This window comes from Hirundo rustica, chromosome 4, assembly GCF_015227805.2.
Source record: "Hirundo rustica isolate bHirRus1 chromosome 4, bHirRus1.pri.v3, whole genome shotgun sequence".
In the NCBI taxonomy this organism is placed as follows: domain Eukaryota; kingdom Metazoa; phylum Chordata; class Aves; order Passeriformes; family Hirundinidae; genus Hirundo; species Hirundo rustica.
This window is the reverse complement of record NC_053453.1, coordinates 68,973,478-68,991,870: the sequence shown is the minus strand read 5'-3', so window position 1 is coordinate 68,991,870 and position 18,393 is coordinate 68,973,478. Positions and strand designations below refer to the sequence as shown.

At 40.1% G+C, this 18,393-nt stretch overlaps 1 protein-coding gene across 2 annotated transcripts in view; it reads left to right on the top strand.

The window, feature by feature from the left end:
- Positions 1-18,393, top strand: part of ATXN10 (ataxin 10) — an 86,849-nt gene that overhangs the window by 24,457 nt on the left and 43,999 nt on the right. For both annotated transcript variants that reach the window (XM_040063335.1, XM_040063334.1), the window contains exons 5-7: positions 379-543; positions 11,356-11,436; positions 17,772-17,937. In XM_040063335.1, coding sequence (XP_039919269.1) covers positions 379-543; positions 11,356-11,436; positions 17,772-17,937 — 412 coding nt within the window. The remainder of the gene's footprint in view (positions 1-378; positions 544-11,355; positions 11,437-17,771; positions 17,938-18,393) is intronic.

Here is an 18,393-nt window from a genome sequence, read left to right as displayed (position 1 = left end):
AACTATTTTGTGCATGACAACACTGTTGATGTTCTCAGCCAGATTTTTTGTATTAAGCTGGTAACAAAGGCACTTTGATTCAATTTGATAATCATCCTCTGTGGGTTTTTAGAGCCCACTTGTCAGCACCAGGTGTAGGAAGATCTTACATTAAGAAAAGTAGTTCCAATTTAGCATTAATTTTATAAACTTCCTGTGAAGTTTGACCAGCTCAAGTTGGGTGTTTTTCCTTGATGGTGACTTTTATCCTTCTTATGCAGTGGCAAACTCATGGTCCTCTAAAAGACAGCAAAGGACAACTTAGTGAGCTCAGCACCACCAGCCTGTTTTCCCATGGTCCATTTTAACTTGCCCTTAACTCCTTATTTTCTCTTGAAGGACGTGCCTGACATACAGTGATGAGAAAATTGTCACCTATTGCTGCATGTTCCTGTTCACCTGCCTGAATTCAGAGCGAGTGAGAGAACTGCTGGATCCTGGGAACCTGGCTGTGGCTCTTCACGTGCTGAGAGTCTACAAAGAACAGCTGGATTCTGAGTGGTCGTATGTATTGTTAAATTTTCTTTTTCCTCACTTCTTAATTAGGTGTTTTTCTGGTGTAAATCACTGTATTAAAATGCCTAAACTTGTGACACTGCAAAGTAGTAAATTAAGATCTAATAAGAAATTTGTAGGTTATAATAGAGATAATTTTCATGGTAGTTTTGATGACTCTTTTGATTGTTGCTAGAATAAGACTCCTTTTTTTGTTGAGGCCATAGGAATTTTCAAATCATGATCTGTTTTTCTTTTTTTTTATGAAACAGGCTTCTAGAATGCAAACTAATTTATACTTGTATGCTGGTTTGTGGAGGTTTTTAGAGTTAGTAGAGAATAGTCTCACAGACAGGTCATGTTAGGAATTCTTGTATGTTTAATGCTACATAAAGCCTGGGGTTTTTCCTTTTTTAACATAGTTTCTGTTGCAACATGCAGTCATTTTTATACCAAAGCAGGGAAGACATTTTTTGTGAATCTTCATTTCATACTTCAAGAGCACCTAATCAGTGGTTTTATCTCTCTGAACTTTTATATTTTTTTCCTAATGGTCATTCTTCTAAATATTGTTGTCAGTTATGCCTTTGATAAATGTGCTGCCCCACATAGCAAGGATGCACATTCAGCCAAATGTTACACCAAGTATTCCAAGGGGAAAAAAGTCGTGTGTTTTTGTAGCATTCTTTTTAAGGTCGTGTTTAAATTCAAAATTTAATTAGGAGGAATTGTTGGTGTTTTAGAAGTGATAAGGAAAGTCTCAACACAGACTTAGGATGATTGAATGAAAAGTAAATGTCATTTTATAGTTTGCTTTTGTACTGAAAAAATTGACCTGAAATTTGTTTGTAGCTGAGCTTTTTTAATAGCAAGGGCAACTTGCTTAGGACATCAGTAATTTTCAAAAAGCAAACTGTAAGTTTAGGGTCAGACAATGAGACTTCTGTTTTAAAAGTGACAAACTGAGTCTTTAGTGTTATCATCTGTCAATAATACACATGTAAAGTGTTGATTATCCTGATTATCCTTAATTTTTCTTTATGTGTTGAAGATACATTGAAATTTGTTTTGACTAAGATCCTGAAGTCATAGTGGTAAGTTTATGTTTTGAAGGTAAATGCAGAATAAATGCAGCATCAAAATAAATGCTGAGGGATGCATTTCCCTGATCTCTCTAGTGTGAAGTAGGTTCAGTTGATGTTATGGTGAGAATGTCTTACCTGCACTGTGGATGTTTGATGAGGGTGAGAAATGGTCTCTTTTCCAGGGTAGTCTTGACATGAAAAAGGGACAAACTCCAACACTGAAAATTTGCAGCTGTACTTCAGCTCTCACTGAAGTACATCAACATCCCAGTAGGATTACTGGAAGGAATTTACATGGCTGTGGCCTCTTGGAGAGGTTTGGATCTCTTGTGCCACAGCTGGCAAAATTGCACAACAACCAGTTTATGGTATTACATGTCTGGACTGAAATACAGATTTCTTGGAGGTTATGCTCACTGTTTACTTACAAGTGACTGAAATTAAAATATTTTTGCCGAAAGTTAAAAGTTCCACTTAATTCCTGCCTACGTTCTTGTCTCTGACCTGGAGCATCTGATTTCATGTTACAACAAATAAGTGACTGCCATGAGTGTGTTTATTTTTCCTCTTGACTGGGCTTCCTTGCTGTCCAGTTGCTGCTTTTAGGTATTGGAACTCTTTGTTTTAATAACTAGGTAAGTTTTGGTCGTAGGCAGAACTTCTCTTCATTATTTTATTCCCTGTTATTGTGCTCTGAAATTTGTGGAGTTAATGTTCTTCTAAGACAGTATCCAAGCATTCCACAAGTAAACATCTCTGATGCTCAAATTTTTGCAGTGGTTATCATGAATTGTTAGGTCAGAGAGAGGATATCCAGGATAAATATTTGGATATAAGGCCATTGGTTGAAATGTAGTCTCTCCCATGGAGTCCTCACTACTCCATTCAGCTGGCACGTGTTGGGTTCTCTGTTCCTCACCCATCACAGGAATGCAAACACACCTTTCAAGTCTTTATTTTGGTGAGCTGACAGGTCATTCTCTGTAAATAATCCTGTGTTCATGTTTAGAGTCTAATTTCCCATCTTCAAGTTGGAAAAGTCCTTAGGAAAAGTTTAGGAGGAGCCTCTTCCACAGCAGTTCTGTGGACAGTTTCTATCCGAGGAAATCTGAGATTGTTCTGAGCAGTTCCTCTGAGCTTCTTTCTTAGAGGCAGTATTTGGTAGCAGAACTTCTGCTGTTCTTCTTCTGTCTGCCATAAACTCCTCTCCCAGTTAGAGAGAGCAGAGGAAGGGTCTTTAAAGGCTAGATGTATCTTTCTGGAATTTTCCTGTCACTTTTGCCTACATTTTGAGTCACAAGATGTTTGGTAGAAGGCCAAGATTTTGGGTCAGGAAAGAGGGACTGTCTGAGGTGCTGGGAGTATCTGAGGTGTTGGCTCTGCTTCCTGGGAGAGTTGATCCTGGGAAATAAGATCTCAATTCAGCAAGTTCTGATTCTAATCAGTGATGGAAGGCCAAGTCATTCACTTCCTAAGCAGTTTTTGAAACAGAGAAGAGCCGTTTTGCAGATCAGCATAGTGGAATTTCTAGACTAAGCACTGATGCAGTTTTAAAATGTGTTTGTAGATTGACAACATAACAAAAACTTGCCTCAGAACTTGAAAGAATGAAAGGTAACAGTGCTGTGATGCACATCTAAGTGTGTTTTTTGACTGATACACATTCTGTTAAGTATTTCTGTGGCATGCTGTGAGCTGAGAAATAAAGGAGGAAGTCAGTTTTATAAGGAATGCCCTGGTCAAATTTTGTGTTCAGTTCTTCTGATCATGTTTCTCTGGATCAGATGGTTTGAAGGCTCACTTCATTAAGCTTGTGGTTACTTGTCAGCTTCAGAAATGCTTCTGTCTCTGAAATCTGTGGAGCTGGAGAAGGTAATACACACATGTAATAAATATTCTAGCGATTTAAGAACTGGTGCATCCTTCTCTTTCTCTTTTAGAAGCTTGATCTTCTCAGCAGCTCCAGGATTATTTACATATTGCTATCTTTGCAATTTTTAATGTTAGATGCTGAATGGCATATTTAAGTAATATTAATTAACATATATTAGACAATGTATTTTTACATTGTTGCTAAACTTTTATTCAGTACAGCTCCTGAACTTGTGTCAGGCTAGCAGTCCTGTAATCTTCAATGCTGGGAGCTCATCTGAGGTTGCTGCTGCTGGCCAGACTCTCAGGAGCAATGATCTGAGGAGGCAGATGGTATATATCTCCAGCTGAGGTTCTTAAAAATATTTAACTGGCTGGCTAGTGCCCCTTTGTAGCTGGGCTTGTGGAGAGTGCCCAGAGCTTGCTGCTTTGGAAAGTTGCAAGGTGTATGGTCTTAGAGAATCTCTTACTCTTCAAAGAGGAAGTCTTTGCAAAGGCACTAACTCTGGTGAAACAAGTTTTCTTCCTTTCTGATTTCTGGCATACCCTAATTAACTGATCCTGTCTCCTTGATGGTTCTTTGCTGTGCAGTTGCCTTCTAGAAAACATGCTGTTCCTCTCAAAGTGAGCTACTGCCTGAGCTTTTAGCTCAGGAGTTAACACCACCTAACTGTGGTAGAAAAGGTGCTGCTCTGGCCTGGTGCATCAGGGACCATTCCCCTCCCAGCTTTAGTCCTGAAATTTTGCTCTTGAATGCATCTTCCCCTTTCAGAGACTGGTTTCTTCTAGTTTGCTCTGCTCAAAATCATGGTTGTAGATTAGCATTCCCTTTAAAATGCTTCCTTGCACGTAGAAAGTCTTTAAACCTCTCAGTTCAGTTCAGTTGCTTCCGCCTTCTTGTGATCTTTTATTTCCCTTTTCTTTTAGTATTACTTAGTTCTTTACGATCTGTTGATAAACAGCAGCAGATCTGTCTCCTAAACTCTTACTAGTTTTTCCTGCATCTTTTGGGTCTGCTTCTTCCATCCCTCTCTTCCATCTTCTATTTATATTCAAAGAGATGAGCATGGTTTTCAAGCCCTTGTGTGACAGTAATTTATTTTCTCTCTACCTTCCATCTTTCCAAAGTATCTCTAATGATACACAGATTTAATTCTGAACTTTTGATGTACTGAGTTGAACATAAAGAATTGTAGGACGGTTTGGGGACGGGGCCTTAAAGCTCATCCAGTTCCAACTCTGTGCTGATAAGGAAAGTAGAACTGAACAGCATTTTACTCACTTGATAAGGATAGCAGAACAGAACAATATTTTGCTCTCATCAGATAAAGGGAACGATGTGGCTTTGGAGAGGCAGGCAGAACAGCATTCATGTAAAATGCAAGCAGGATGCCAGCTCAGCTCTGCAAGGCTGACAAAGTGGAAGTTTTGCAAAACAATGATATTGCACTTCCTTGAAAGTGGCAGTCAAGGAGCAGCCACCTAAAAAGGACGCTCGGTGTTGAAGGGGAGACTCCCAAAGAACAATGTAAGGACTTCCAGTAAGGGGTGTGACTGTGTCAAATAAAGTCAAGGAAGTTGCTCATGAATATGTAATCAGTGTGTGATAAAAATTCTCTTCACCTGCTGCTCAGGGAACTCAGTTGAAAGAAGGATCCCCCTGGGTTCCCAGTGCTGCCATAAAGAACACCTGCTTTCTAATATTCAAACCGTGTTAGAAAGTTTCTGTCAGGCTTATTTCAGTATCAATGCTATTCCACTATCCCAGGTTGCTCTGAGCCCCGTCCAGCCTGGCCTTGAGCACTTCCAGGGATGGGGCAGCCACAGCTTCCCTGGGCATCCTGTGCCAGGGTCTCACCACCCCCATAGGAGGAATTTCTTCCCTATATCTAATCTAAACCTACTCTCTGTCAGTTTATATCCATTCCCCCTTGTCTTATCCCTACAGTTCCTGATGAAAAGTTCCTCTCCAGCTTCCCTGTAACCCTTTCAGATACTGGAAAGTGCTCTGAGGTTTCCACATAACCTTCTCTTGTCCATGCTGAACAGCCCCAGCTCTGTCATCCTGTCTCTGTAAGGGAAGTGCTTCAGTCCCTTTATCAAATTTGTGGCCTCCTCTGGACTTGCTCCAACAGTTTAAATGTGTTAATGTTTAAATATCTTAAACACATAAGCAAACCTGCTCCATAAGCTGATTCTTGTTCTGGTGCTGCCTGCTTTCAACAGCCACTTCCTAACAAAGGATTCCATTAGGAAATTGGACATATCCATCCTTTAGGAAACAAAGCTGGAATGTAACTGAGTATAACTGTTCAATAACTGAAATGTATTTTCTACTCTGTTTCTGTGTAAACGCTACTAAAGAGTATTTACAAGGCCAGAAGAGCCCTCTGTTACAAACTTTCACACAAAGAAATGCTCCATCTTATTTTTTTCAGTAATAGCTTTTCCTAAGCACATGCAGGGAGCCTTTGGCTCTGGAAAATTGTGTAGCCTTTCAAAAGTTGTTTCTCTGTGTTTCCACATATGTCTATATCCACTCCCTCTTGGGTTTGTGTTAATCAGGAGGAAAGTATGTCGCACAGGGTAGAAGGTACAGTATTTAGAAGAGAAATCAACAGGGAATTCCACATGAGATCTATTTTAGAATGTGAACCTGGAAAAATATGTGTTTTTCTAAATAATTAGGAAAAAGTAGTACAAAAATTACATTATAATTTATCCTAACCAAGATCAATGTGTGTTTGAAAAGCTGTTTATTTTAGAAATAACCTTGGTGGCTCCATTAGACATGAGAGTATAGTTTATGTAATCAGTTTTTCTAAGTGTGTGCATGGGACAGTTCAGCTAATACAGACAACGAAGACAGGTTATATTTTTGATTCCTGAAGAGCAAAGAACAAAAATCATCCTCCATTTTCAAATGAGACATAATGTGCCTTTTGTCTTTTAGAAAAATGATATTAGGAGTGTGGTCAGCTGTTTGGCATTGAAGTAAGTTTTGCTGAACATCCACTTTCTGTTTTTGAAACCGCAGCTAAATGATTCCTGTAAAGATTAGGATGTGAGGCTACCCCTCCCCAATTTTTTGCCTTTGGGTTTTTTGTCCTGGCTTATGGAAGGATGTGTGGACAGAAGCTGGTACTCCTGTGGCAAGGAGTCTTGCCTATGGGCACAGATTTAAAGGCAAGGACAGAACTCTTCAGTACTGCTCTTTTTGCTTAATTGATGTGTGTGTGTGGTGAAGAAACTTTTTTTTTAATTGAGCTGGCAACTCAGTTTCTTCTGTCAGACAATTTAGGATGTCCTCCACCTCCTTCTTCTGCTCTCCAGGAAGTAATTCTTTTTTTTAATTCCAGGAAAGTTGGAGTTATGTTGCAGGTTCCAAGTTCAGCTGTGGTTTTAAGTAGTACCAACACTTGGAAAAGTTTCCGAAATTTTAGAGATCTGAGAGACTTCTACTTTCTATTTGCAGTAGCAGTGAATTGGCACAGATTTCCTCAAAGCTCAGATTTCCTCAAAGCTCAGCCTCATACGTTTAATTATCTTGTCACTTCTTTCTTCTTGTGTATATTGTGGAGAGGGGGGAGCAGGAAATGCTATTAGCCATTCTAATAATCTTCCATTTTTTTCTTGGTAGCTCTTCAAGAAAAAAATTATTTCAATTTTACATACAAGTTAGATTTAATCTCTCTTTAGTGCCTTTCTGATGTAGCTGTCAAATTGAGTGGGAGTGTCTTCTGAATCAGAGAAATACCGCACTTAATTTGAATTTAGTCTTCTAGACCTCAGAGTTTACTTGGTGGGGAGTAGGGAGGATGCTTTCATTGTGGGAATGCCTTTGGAAGATGGAAGGATGTTCACTGTTGTGCTTGGTTCAACACAGGAGAGAAATATTGTGATGTTTAATACTAGGAATATGAAAATATGTTCCTTTATTCTCCTTCTGAGCAAGAAGTGCTGGTGTGGGAATGGGGTAAATTACCTCTTTGCTAGTGATTTTATGACAGCACATGTTCCATTTGTTATTAAATAGCTTTGTACTTGTAATTGTTTATTTCAATGGTTTTGGTAGGGTTCTTCTGTTATTATGCAAGGATGAAATATACTTCTACTTCTAAAATATGTTCTGATTCCAAAAATTCCGCATGAGGCATATTGCTGTTTTAGCATCTAAAAAGGCCGGTGATAAGGGTTTGAAAGTCGGCTGAAAGTAGCTGAATTTTCTTCTTTACTTTTCTTCAAAATATGGATTATTTATTCCATTTGTTTGTTAAATTGCGGTAAAAAGACAGTTATTTAGTTCTTAGTAAGAATTTTGGATAGAGTGGCATTATTGTAGGGTGATGAAAAATGCTTTTGGTTTTGAGATTGAAAAAGAAAGTTGCTGATCAAGTAGAGAATTGCCATGCCTTGTTCTTTGTACTTGGAAAACATATGTGAGGTTATCTTCCTCTTTTTTCTGAGACTGAGGAAGCTGTTCCCTAAATTTGCTAATGGGATAAAATTAGCTTAATATGGAGCATGACATCTGATGATAAAGTTGATTGCTTTTACCCAGCTTTGATTGGAACAGGCTTAATGGCCATCTGGAATATACTGAGTGCGAATGTAGCTCATACCACTTTGTCTTGGCTGCTCCTGAACTTCAGTTTGGTACAATACAGCCCTTGTGCTGTTACAAAGTCTTTGAACATCTCCTCCTGTATTTATCTACTATGGAAGCACTTGATTTTTTTAGGATTTTAGCCAAACAATTTTTAGAGTCAAGAAAATTGGCGCATTTAACACTGTTCATTTGTTACTGTGTTACGATTGCATAACAGCTTTAATTTTCCCCATTTCCTTCACTAAATTACAGTGGTCTTCAGTTTATTCCAGTGGTTCTACTGTCAGCCCCCAAAGAGAGTTTAAGTCTCCTACCAAAGCCTTTGTGTGTATTTGAAATGCCATGTTCAGTCAGTAACCCAACACTGAATATCTTTTTATATTTCAGAATAGTGGATGATCTTACTTTTCCTCTTCTTTTCCTGTGCCACAAATGAAAAACAGGAGAGCTGAGAGAACTAAAGATAGTATATTGAATTTGCTGCGTCCTTGCTTAGTTACCTCCAAAATTTCTGGGTATGATGAAGGAGTTGAAAGTGATTTACTCCACTATTAATTATTCTGTTTTCTCTTGGTGTTGATGCTCGTGCTCTGTTCTTCATGATACAGTAGTGGGGAAAGTGGGTAAGGTTAAAGGGACACTTAAATGCAGAGGCATATACTTTATAGAATCACAGACTAGTTTGAGTTGGAATGGACTTTAAAGCTCATCTCCTTCCATATTCTGCCATGGCCAGGGACACCTTCCCCTATCCCAGGTTGCTCCAAGACCTGTCCATCCTGGCCTTGGATGCTTCCAGGGGTGGGGCAGCCAGAGCTTTTTGTTTTCTGAGATGTTGCATCACATCATGAATGTAAGAATGTGAGAATCAGAAATTTTAGTCTAGAATGCTCCAAGCTCCTCAAGCAGAGGGGTCTAGTCCACAGAATGTGCAAAATGTGTGTGTGAGGTGATACAGGACCACAGACCCAAGTAACAGCTGAGCTATTGCCCTTCCACTTTGCAGAAGCGATCAGGAGCATGAACCTTGTAGCAGCAGATCTTTTTCTGTGATGATTATTGTTCACTTTTTAATTACAAGACAAATAGTCAAGAATTTTTCCTTAACGTAGTGTTAAACATCAAAATTAGGCTTTAAATTAAATAGCCCCAATTACAAAATGGAAAAATCGGGCTTCAGGCTATCTCTTCAAATGGAGTTTTTACTCTACTGCATTGTCAGCTGAAATTTTTACATTCTTAGGCCAAGTTCTGTGTTCTGCACAGCACTGATCTGTGCTATTTTCTTCTGCAGCTCCACACAAAAGTTTGTGGTTCTGCTTAAATCCATGGAAAATGAAGTTGGTTGTGATGATTCTGATGGTTTAACTGTGGACAGCTGAGTTGTTAGTTCAGGAACTGTGGAAGAGTTGCCCTTGACTGCCCTGCTGATGGCTCGACTTGGGTGTTACAGCTGAGTCTGCACAGCTCAGCTGGATACATTCGTGCTGCTGACTTTGGGCCAGTCTTCGTGTCCTTTGAAATTTGTATTGAAAAACTCTTCGATCAATGCTACACTCCCCAGCCTGCCAATTTTGAGTTGATGATTCCTTACACCTCTGCATATTTTTTTCATGAGTGAATGTGCAAATATCAGTAAAAAGAAGTGCAGTAGAAAATAGTTTTTCTTCCTCTCCCTCTTAAAAATGTTGAATTTTCAGTAACTGAACCAGATGCTGGCTAAGTCCACAGTTATGGTTAGAAATATAATAGCTATTAATCTTTTGGACCTCTTACTCTCCTATTTGCCCAGTTGGCATTGAGTACTTGTCCAAAAAATACTTTGTTGCAGCTGGAAGGCTTCCTTGTGATCTTCTTATTAGCTCTGTAATAGATTACGGCTATGCAAAATAAAGGCTGTCTGCAAAGGGAAGACTAGGGAGGAGGTGGAGTATTGAAATCGCTTGGCTTTAGTATTATTTTAGCTGTTCTTTCTCTGTAGCTCCATCAGCTCAAGGGGATACTCTGAGACTTGTAATTATTGTAGCCTAGACATGTTACTTTGAAAACGCATCGTCTAGTTTGTGTGTACCTATGCGGCATAAATATCACCACTAGTGCTCCTGGGGATGTGATTTGAAGAGCTAAATATTTTACCTACTTTGTGGTTTTTTCCCATAATGCTGGGAGTATGAATCTGGGTTGAAATTAAATGACTGTAACCTGCTATGGACTGCTGTGGGTGGTGCTTGGGAAGGCTATCGGTGTAAATACTGGCATTAGCACAAGGCCAAGGCTGGCCATATTTTCCAGAGAAAGTATGAAGAAGAAAGAATGAGCCATTGCCAGTTTTGGACAGATTGTTTTTAGAGAGTCTTTTTTGAGGAAAGTTGATATCACAGATCCCTTGCAGCATTTTGAAGAAAAGGAGGGAACCAGTTGTCGATTTGTCAACTTTTGGTGGTTTGTTGGCCTTTTTGTATTCCAGACAGAAATCCCAAATATGGTATGAGAAAAGGAAGGAGGTGAAAGGAAGAACAAAACTTGATAATTTATTACAGAATATACTTCACTGTATTTTGACTGGCAAGATCCTTGTGTTAAAGTTGGGGGTGTCTTGTGCATGGCCGGGAGTTGAACTCAGTGGTCTGTGGGTCCTTTCTAGAATGTGAGACTCTATGATTCTCTATCTTCCTGCCTCGTAAAGCAAGGACTTGGAATTGGTTCTTAGCTTAGGTCTGTATTACACAAGGAGGGTATGTTTTTGTAGTTGTGAAAAGTACTTTGCTGCCTTGCGTCTGACAGAGAAGTTCCCATTTCCTTTGATGCTTTGTCAGATTGCCTTTTTTAAAGAAAAATCAGTGTAATATTTGGGCACTTAAAGACGGTGTTGGGCTTACAGTGTTGTGATGAATAGAATAATAGTTTTCAAGCTTGAACTTTGGCTATTTGCTTAGATGCATAAACCATTGGATGAGTGTTTCATTGCCTGAATTGTGGTGTATATAACTGGCCTAAGACTCCAGCCAGCTTTCCTTCAAACATGTGAGTAAAAGTGTGCTGAACTGATGAGAAATGGTCATCACTGTATTAGGGAAAAAACTTCAGGACAACGTCCAATTATTTTGTGCCAATTTGTATCAACCAGTGAGCAGGACCGAAAGGACAACGCACGTTCATCTACAAGTAAAACTAACCAGCACCATTTGGAGTGAATGTGGATGACTGCTTTTACTTCTACAGCACCAGTAAGACTTTCTTTTTCTTTTCCTTTAGGTTCCTGATTGTTACAGAACATTTGCTGAAGTGTCCAGAGCTGGTAAAAGCCCTCTATGCCAAACTGAGCAATCAAGAAAGGTAACCCCAAAACCAATGCGGCTTTCAGTATTTAGCATTCCATATAGAGTATCCTGTTCACATGATTGAAAAACTGTGTGGTTTCATAGTTGGCACAAAATCTCTAAATACATGTTTCTATGTCAGTAATGGTTTTAAATTGGTTGGTTAACATTACAGCTTAGCCACAACTGGCAGTGATTTATGTAGGGTTGCAGAATCCAGGTTGGCGCCATTACTCGGTAAAGAAATACTTCACACACAAAAAAGGACAGGATTTCATGCCTGGGTCTTGATTTCATAAGAGCACCACACCCTGCAGAGTTTTACAGCTCGATTAGAAATGTCCTCAGCTCTTCATACTCCTGTTGTTATGTCAGGAAGGTAAGAGGTAGCCTTTAAGAAAGATGGAAGTGTGTTTCATACTGGTTAGCAGAACCTACAAAACATAGATGAGCAAATGCCTGTGATTACTTAATCTTTAATATTTCCATTCTTGAAAAGCTTCAACAAACCTTCACCTTGAAGAAGCATTGATAGTTTTCCTTCAAGTATTTGAGTAAATGTGTGCTGAATTGATGGGAAATGGCCACTGCTGTAATGGAAAAATGCTCATTGCTTTAGTAGAGAATTGAGGAAGATTTAAAAAGTTATTTTGTTACAACAATCAAGTTTGGGAAACACTGGTAGAATTCTACAGCCCCTCCAACTGCTTGAAGATTTTGTGGTCTCTTTTATGTGTTTAATGTGCCTACCTTGTTACACATCCACCCAGGGAAGCTGAAAGTTCCTCTCAGTTTTTGCAGGTGAAAGACAAATCACTAAATAAAACAGTGCCTTTGAATTTTTTTTCTGGTTTGTGTTGTTTCCAGTCTTACCACAGATGAGGGTTCAGGCAATGATTGGAGATTATTAGAAAACTGAAAGGATATCAGACAAAGAAAGACTATGCAATCTGTTTGAACCATAAATAAAATATCGTTATTGTATAGGGATGGGATGGGAATGGTAAGGAGGGAAATCCTGTTTTCCTCCATAATTCAGGATGATCAAGTGGAAACAAATCTGAGCTGTATGCTTAATGTACCAGGAGGTAGGTACAGTATAACTGTTGTAAGTGGATGAGCTAGATTGAATTCTCTTGGGGAATATCATGAATGGCAGTTTGCATGTTTTCATAATGCCTTTGAGGATAGCCAGGGCTGGGTTAGGGTGTTCAGTTGTACTTAAAGCAGTTTCTAAAAAGGTCTCAGCATACTAGATATGGTCATTGGATTCCTCACCTCAAAGGCTTTTGGTGTAGGCATGACATAGATGATCCCAGGTGGGATCACTAGTTAGAGCATATCTGCTGCATTTATTATCAGTCCCAAGAGTTCTGCCAATCAACCCCATTAAGTTTTTCAAAAAAACATAATCACAGTACAGTGTGTTATGAATTGGACACTGCCTAATTTACTGACAAACTTATGGAAGCGCTGTAGAAATAACCTTTTTGCATCTGAATTATAGAAGAGTACCCTGCCTTGGCATCTTCCTAGGTAGTGTTAGTGTATTTAAGAGGCAAATCCAATTCAGATAAAAAGATTTTGACTCTCATGAACTGGAGAAAAAAGTAGCCATAAACCAAAACATAGGGAATTCATTGTTTCAAAACAAAACAAGGAGTCTTCATTGCAAGCATGGTCGTGTTGGGTGTCCACTGAGGCTGACCAAGTCTTAACAAATGAAGAATGGACAGATGTGGTATTGAGGTGTCTAGGGAAGGCAGCTGGAGTTTGTGAATATATGGTAGCCCATAGTTACAGTGTCTTCTGTCATGCACATTAAATACAGGTGATTTAAATGCATTTGCTGAAATGAAATTAGCTGTGCTGAGGAAGTTTGCACAAATGCCCGTTGCTGGTGTCTCCCAAAGCTGGCAGAGTGTACGTGGCTATGTAACTGCAGGTATTTGCACTATTCACAGTGTTTGCATTACTCAAAGTATTTCCTGCAGTTGAAATCCAGTGCGTTTGTGTTATGGTGGCCAGGGTGCCTGCCTCAAAGCAATTCTTGTACAAGTCGATCAGGAATTTGAATTTTCAGCTAAAATAAAATTCCTGACTTCTGGACAACTTTTTCTTCCATTTCCTAACGAATTTAATATGTTGGATGTCTGAGTGTGCAAATGGCCTGAAATAAATCCCGTGTTAATGTGATCAGGTTTTTAGTGTTATTCTGGCCTGGAGAAATGCATGGTGTTGTGACAATGCCTGCTGGTTCCCTGGAAAGGTTTATTGTAGAAGGATATGGCCATTGAGCTAAAAGAGCATAGATTCTTGAATTCTTTGCCAGAGTTGAGATTTTCTTGCACGTGTGTGCAGGTATTTGGCAGAAGTATTTAGAAAAAGCCTGGTTTGTGTTCATCCAAGTTAGCCTTGAGCATGGACACTCTAAGTTCATGCCTTGCTTCTCTTAATTACATTATAAAATCTTCCTAAGTGAGCACATCTGTTGTTGTCCCTTCCAAGAAGGGCTTTTGCTTTAATTAACAGCATCAAAAAGTGCAGCTGAATAGCTTCAGGTGTTTTTAAGATGCTCAAGTATTTGCATCTCTAGGTTTGATGTTAGTGTTGTCAGGTGAAGTGTCCTGAGTGGAGCATGCAGCCATTGATGGAATTGCCTGCCAGGAGGTGAGCACTCAGGTCCTGTAAGCAGCACCACTTCTTGCTAATGCTCACCTACAGGGCTGCCATCATCACTGCTTGGGATGGTTTTGTTCCTGGCAATGCTCACAGACACAGAGAAGCTGAAGGCAGCACTGAACTACAGTTGCTCACAAATTTACCAGTTTTCATTGAATATGATGCTTGCAAGCATCATTTGAAGATGAAAGAAATGAAAGTCTCATGGAAGTGTTTCAAGAAGGAGGAGCTTAAGTCACAGAGGAAGAATGTCCCAAGTGTCTGGCCCTTGCTAAGGGGTTATAAACCAAGCACATTTGATGCAAACATTGTTTGATGCTAAGAAAACCAGTAACATTTACACTGCTGGTTTTAGGCTTAGTGAGGCAGCATTTCATTGTGCAGTAATGAGCATCCAGATTTAAATTGCACTTGAATTCTGTGGTTTATTTGCAGGCTATAGGAGACAGAAGTTTGTTTTACTGATGACTGCAAATACCTTATAGTGGCTGTTCTAAGTTTATGCCAGTTTAGTCAGCTTCAGGAAGACCTGATTTAAGTTTGGCTAGGGAGAAAAAAAAAAAAACTGCAAGAGATCCACAAAGGATTTTCCTCAGTGGTGCTTAAAGAAAAGGAAGATGACATGGCATGATTATTTCCAAACAGAAGTATAATTGCAAATTATACACAGAAGTAGATTTGAGATATTGAACTGAGTGTTACAAAAATCCAGCTGGTACTGGCAGTTGTCATATTTGTTGTATTTAGCTGCAGGCAAACAAGTAGGAAGAAATGCTGTCGTTTGAATGGCTCAACAGTTGTGAGACCATTTAAAAGAAATGGGCAGATTGCATTGTCTGGAAGAACTAATTTGGAAAAATTAGTGTCAGTCTTGAAAGAGAACTGAGAGAAACAATAGAGAAAAGGAATGTAAGGGAACTTGCACCAGAACAAAGCACATTGCTCTCAGGAAACTATTGGCTAAATGGCAAGACTTGCATGAAATTCAGGGAAAGATGGGCGTGTCCTGAATGACTGTGCCTGGAAGAAAACTCAGGAAAACAGTTTGACTTGAATGCCTAAAGAGACCAGAAAACTTCAAAAGAAATTACATTCAGGGGGTATTTTAACAAAGAACTGCAGTTGTTGGAAAAGACATCCATTCATATTGCAAAAGGAAGATTAGTGCAAAAAAATTTCCATATTGCCAACAATTTAGTCTGTTCATTGGGGTTTATGGAACTGTGGTGACTCTTCAGCTTGTTTACAAAAGGATTACTTGTCAGTTTTAAGCATTTATTATTTGGATTATTGGTGCAAGAAGTGTTGACTTGAATCCTGTCAAGCAGAAGATAGTATTTGTTTTGAGTTTGCATGGCCTGGTTTTGGTAGTGGGGGGATTACAGGGGTGGCTTCTGTGAGAAGCTGCTGGAAGCTCCCTCCGTGTCTGGCAGAACCAATCCCTGGCAGCTCCAAAGATGCAAGGCTAAGACAAGTAGAAATGGTGGTGAAGCCTCCATGATAACGTATTTCAGAAAAGATGAAAAAGGAAGTTTTTGCACATTTGTAATTTCAGCCAGAGAAGAGCAGAGTGAGAATCTGTGAGAGGAACAACTCTGCAGACACCAAGGTCAATGAGGAGGGAGGGGCAGGAGGTGTTCCAGGCACTGGAGCTGGGATTCCCCCGCAGCCCATGGAGATCCATGGGGATGCAGAGGTCCACCTGCAGCCCATGGAGGAGACCCGTGCCAGAGCAGGGGGATGCCTGGGAGGAGGCTGTGACCCTGTGGGAGGCTGTGGAAGGAGGAGCCCACACTGGAGCAGCCTGTCCCTGGCAGACTGTACCCATGGTGGGGTGACCCACGCTGCAGCAGTTTGATGGGGACTTTAACCCATGGGATGGACTCACAGTGCAGCAGTTTGCAGGGATCTGTTGCCTGTGAGATGGACTCATGGTGGAGAAGCTCATGGAGAATTGTCTCCCGTGGGAGGAACCCCATGGTGCAGCAGGGGAGCGACTCCTTTCCCTGAGCAGCAGGAGAAACAGTGGGTGATGAACTGACCATAACCCCCATTCCCTGTCTCCCTTCACCACTGGGGCAGGAGACAGAGCTGGGAAGGAGGGGCATGGAAGGAAGGTGTTTTTAAGGTTTTATTTTACTCCTCCTTTTCTCTTCTGATTTTGTTAGTAATAAATTTAAGTTGTATCTCTAATGTCGAGCCTGTTTTGCCCATGACAATATTTGATGAGTGATCTCTCGTGGCCCTTATCTAAACCCATGAACCCTTTGTGAAGTTTTCTCTCCCCTGTCCAGCTGAAGCGGGGAGGGGAGGGGAAGGAAGTGAGAGAGCAGCTTTGGTAGGTTCCTGGCATCTGGCCAGGATCAACCCACTTCAGTACTGCAATAATTCCTTTGTTCATCAAGTCTGTGACCAGCCTGTGTTCTTAGCTGAGCTTGAAAGACTAAACGTGGTGAAAACTGACATGTCAAGTCTAGTCCTGTGTCGGGGGCGAATGACAGATCTGTGGGTTTGGGTTTTGTATGGGATGCCAGATGGGAAAGCCTTTGGTCAGTGTGGGGTGTTGGGGACTCTGGCTGTTTGGGGATGGGCAGGGTGCACCTGGCTGTAACCTGCAGAACAAACAGACCAGGAGCAGAGCCCCTGAGAGAGGCTGCTCCAGCCTCCTGTCCGGTGTTCTGCCCTTGACCAAATGTGCTGGCAGCACTTCTGTGCTGCCCCGTTGAAAAAGCTTTTTGTCCTCCAGATAATAGTTTAATGCAGCTGTATTATTGACACTGAGAATTGAGTTTAGCAAGAACTAAGTAGCTGTTTTGTGATTAATAGACATGGGTTTTTGGAGGTTAATAAAGCAGTGACCGAGCTTTTTCCACAGAAAAAACCATTTCTCTTCTTATTCTGACAACCTGCCTGGTAAATTTAAAAGAAAAAACATTTGAACTATTCCACATGTTTAAATGTCAATCCTTCCATCTGAATTTCAAATATTTCACTGAAAGAAAAGCCTGAGCTGGCTTTTCTGTCATTTTGAGAGGATGACAGTAGAGACTTCACCAGTCCCTGTGCTCTGGACTGGAGCAGGGCCTCTACCATGTCCAACTCCTACTTCCACAAAGTGCTTCCAGTTTGCCCTGACAACATGAAAGGACATTGGAAATAAAATTACATTAATGCTGTTAAAAAACCCAATCCAAGGAGATTTCATAGAGCAGCTTCATTATCTTTCTAGTTACTTGCTAGCTTAATACATTGAATATCTCTGACTGGATACGTGCGTGATGAGCTGGGATTTGCTTAGTCTATGCTTATTTTACTATGCTTAACAGCTTTTAAGAGTTGATTTGCTGGAAATTTTAGATATAGGCAATATCCAATCTCAGTAATGTTTTGTTAGAACATAAGAACTTATAAATTGAAATAGACTTGAGAAAAATAATGACAGTCTGGCCAGATTGTAGTAGTTGAATGATGAATTAAATTAATTCTGTACAGAAAAAAAACCCAGGAGACAGAAACTGATTGCCAGTATTCATGAGGCTTGTTAATTTTTAAAAGTCCTCTCTGTTACTAGCGTGATAATTGTTTTTATCATTTTTAACTACTGCTTATTCTACTGGTAATTCTGCATGGCTCAGTGAATCTGACTAACAAATTGTTTTCTGCCTTCAGAGTTACTTTGTTAGAGCTGATGATGGTGAAAGTAAGTGACAAGAACTCAGTTACCAGTGAAGAAATGAATGTGTTTGTGAGACATGCTGACTTCCTTGCAGTCTGTTTCCAAGAGAAATGTGGAGCTGTGCTCAAGTTAACTGCTGCAGCAGATGCAGAAGATGAGGTATGACTGATAACCATTTACCTGCTAGAATTTGACATGGTTAATGCTCATTGCCACTGTTTCCCAAGGGGACATACACAGCAGTATCTTTTCCAGTTTATGCTGGGAAAGCAGTGGCAGAGTGCACAGCAGAGCCTGTAGCACAGCAGCCAACTTTTAATTTGAGGATGGCAAGGGATATGGTACTTTGAAGTAAGTCTTCCCCATTGTAAAATATTTCAAAATCTAAAAAAATGTTCTAGTTGTCATATATTTGGATGTTTCATTATCTTACTAAGGATCACTTCTATAATTTATTTGAGTTGTGAATTGTAATTTATTCAATTTTAGAAAAGCGTGTAGTGACAGGACAAGGGAGAATGGCTTCACACTGACAGAGAGTAAAGATAGATTAGATGTTAGGAAGAAACTCCTCCCTGTGAGGGTGGTCAGGCCCTGGCACAGGTTGCTCAGAGA